We start from the raw sequence: 3,380 nt of genomic DNA, 5'->3' as shown, positions 1-3,380 counted from the left end.
GTAATTAATATTTTTTTTTTTTTTTTATTTTTATATTTGATTTATTTATTTTTATTTTTATTTATTATTATTATTATTATTTTTTTTTTTTTTTTTATTTTGTAACTACATATGGAAAAAAAAAAAAAAAAAAATTGTTGAGATGTTGTGTTTCTATAATTTCTGTCCACATTTAAAAATTAATAAAAACATAATATATATTTAATTTCCATATATTTTAAAAATATTAAAATAGACATAAATATAAATATGAAATAAATATATTTGGATGTATGCTTTATTTATGTATAATACAGAATATATCTTTGTTATATGAACATGAATATTATATATATTAAATATATGGGCACTTTTATATATTAATTTATTTATTCATTTATTTATTCATTTATTTATTTGATATTTATTTTTTTTTTTTTTTCGTTTTTTCCGTTCATTAATTTATTTGTATATGTATATTTATTTATGTCTACATTTAAGAAATAAAAAAGTTTTATGTTTCTTTTTAAGAGATATTTTTTAAAACTTGTAAAAATTTTGATCATATAATAAGCACATTTCATCTTCATATATATATATATATATTTCCCTTTAATATTAAAGAATAATGTACAAAATAAAAGCAAAGAAGACGACCTATTTTTAAAACATATGAATTAATGTGCATTACATTTTATATTATAGTTCATATAGCATTTTAATATATATATATATATATATACATTTATTTATTTATTTTATTTTTTTTTTTTCATTTCTTTAATTTAAAATTTGTAACATAATATTTATATACATGATATTTATTAAAGGATGAAATATAATACATCTTTGTACGTTGCACTTATAATAGCCTTATGTCAGGCGGTAAGTGCCCTTATAAGAAATTCGAACACACCTCAGGCCTTCTTAATACCTGAATTGAATAATAATGAAAGAAACGAATTGAATAATAATGAAAGAAACGAATTGAATAATAATGAAAGAAACGAATTGAATAATAATGAAAATAACGAATTTAATAATAATGAAGAAAATTGTGATATACAAAAAATAGCAGAAGAAATGATGGAGAATTTATTGAATGAAAATGATATGTATACTAATATAATGTTAGCATTACAAAATAGATTAAGTGATGATTATTTATGCTCAGAGCCAAAATATGAGAATATATGTATACATGAAAAAGATAAAATTTCTTTATCCTTTCCTTGTTCAAATCCTAAATATGAAAAATTAATACATAAATTCACATTTAAAAAATTATGTAACTCCAAAGCAGCTTTTAATAATACTTTACTTAAATCTTTTATTGAGGAAGATGAAGAACAAAATACATTTAGTCTTATGTTAAAACAATTTAAAACATTATTAACATGTGTGGATGATGAACTAAAAGATATATATAAAGAATCTATTGATTTATTAGTCGATTTAAGAACATCTATTACTGAATTAACACAAAAATTATGGTCAGGTAAAATGGTTAATGTTTTAAAAAAAAGAGAATTCTTAATAGCTGGTATTTTATGTGAATTAAGGAATGGTAATAAGTCACCACTTATTAGTAAAAGTTTAGAATTTGAAAATCTGGGAATATTAAAAATAAATAATGAAGAGTTATTAAATGAAGCTTATACAGCCTTTTCAGATTATTATTATTTTTTTCCATATTTTATTCAAAAATTATTAGAAAAAGGTGGAATGATAGAAAGGTTAATTAAAATTCATGAAAACATGACTAAATATAGAACAAAAGATATGTTAAATAAAATTAATGCACAATCAAAAGGAGAAGTATTAAATAATGAAGATATACTTAATAAACTTAATGCATATAAGCATTATACAAAGCATGGTGCAACTTCATTTATCCAATCTAGGGAAGTAAAAATTGTGAACCAAAACGTAAACAATGACGACACCACAAAAAATCAGCAACAAAATGTTAATAATAATGAAAAAGTAAATAATAATAATAATAATAACCAACAAGTAAATAACAATAATAATAATAACCAACAAGTAAATAACAATAATAATAATAATAACCAACAAGTAAATAACAATAATAATAATAACCAACAAGTAAATAACAATAATAATAATAACCAACAAATAAATAACAATAATTATAATAACCAACAAGTAAATAACAATAATTTTAATAATAACCTACAGGTAAATAAAAACGATAAACATGTACAAAAAAACAAGCACACAACTGCAACACAGACAAATAATATTTTGTTCAATCCTTTATATTCCATCAATCCAGAAAAACCAAAGGATATTATAAAATTATTAAAAGATTTGATAAAAAATTTACATATTGTTAAATTTGAAAATAATGAACCTACCACAAACATTGATGAAGAAGGAATTAGAAAACTTTTAGAAAATAGTTTTTTTGATTTGAATGATGATATTCTTATAGTCCGTTTATTACTAAAACCACAAACAGTAATATTAACGGTCATACAATCCTTTATGCTAATGACCCCGTCCCCATCAAGAGACGCAAAAGCTTATTGTAAGAAGGCATTAATTAATGATCAATTAGTACCAACTAATGATACTAATATTTTGTCAGAAGAAAATGAATTAGTTAATAACTTCTCTACGAAATATGTTTTGATATATGAAAAAATAAAATTACAAGAATTAAAAGAAATGGAAGAAAGCAAATTAAAAATGAAATATTCAAAAACCAATTTATCAGCATTAGAAGTTAGAAATACACAAAACAATAAAGACAAAAATGATGCATCCAATAAAAATAATAACCCAAATAATAGTAGTACACCATTAATTGCAGTAGTAACAGATTTATCTGGTGAAAAAACAGAAGACATAATAAATAATAATGTCGATATAGCTACATTATCAGTTGGAGTACAAAATACTTTTGAAGGACCAAATGCAAAGGCGGGAACTTTAATTAATCACCTTTCTTATGCAACATTCCTTTTTTTCTCTTTCATTTTAATTAACTTGTTAAATTAAATCTTATATATAATTCAAACATAAAATTAAAATGTGTGCCGTTTTTTTTTTTAAATTATTATTATAATATATATAATATATATAATAAATATAATATATATAATAAATATAATATATATAATAAATATAATATATGGTATCTTTTTTTTTAAAATATACCATATACTGTTTTATATATGATATATTTTATATAATATGTTACATATATATTTTTCTTGCCTTTTTTTTTTTTTTTTTTTTTTTTTTGTTTTCCTTCTAATATTTCATTTATTCTTTTTCCTCTTTTATGTATGTTTTTCAAATATATTTTTTTTTTTTTAATTTTTTTTTATTTTTTTTTTTAATTTTTTATTTTTATATTTATTTTTTTTTAT

The 3,380-nt window shown here is 19.6% G+C and overlaps 1 protein-coding gene across 1 annotated transcript; it reads left to right on the top strand.

Annotated features, from left to right (window-relative positions):
* Positions 1–810: 810 nt before the first annotated feature.
* On the top strand, positions 811–3,006 carry PRSY57_0828100 (GPI-anchored micronemal antigen; the record flags this gene model as incomplete). The annotated part of the gene is made up of 1 exon (XM_012907219.2): positions 811–3,006. The coding sequence occupies one exon, from the start codon at positions 811–813 to the stop codon at positions 3,004–3,006; it is 2,196 nt and encodes a 731-aa protein (XP_012762673.2).
* Between the last annotated feature and the right edge of the window lie 374 nt (positions 3,007–3,380).

This window comes from Plasmodium reichenowi, chromosome 8 (genome assembly GCF_001601855.1).
Source record: "Plasmodium reichenowi strain SY57 chromosome 8, whole genome shotgun sequence".
In the NCBI taxonomy this organism is placed as follows: Eukaryota; Apicomplexa; class Aconoidasida; order Haemosporida; family Plasmodiidae; genus Plasmodium; species Plasmodium reichenowi.
This window is presented reverse-complemented; position numbering and strand designations above follow the sequence as displayed.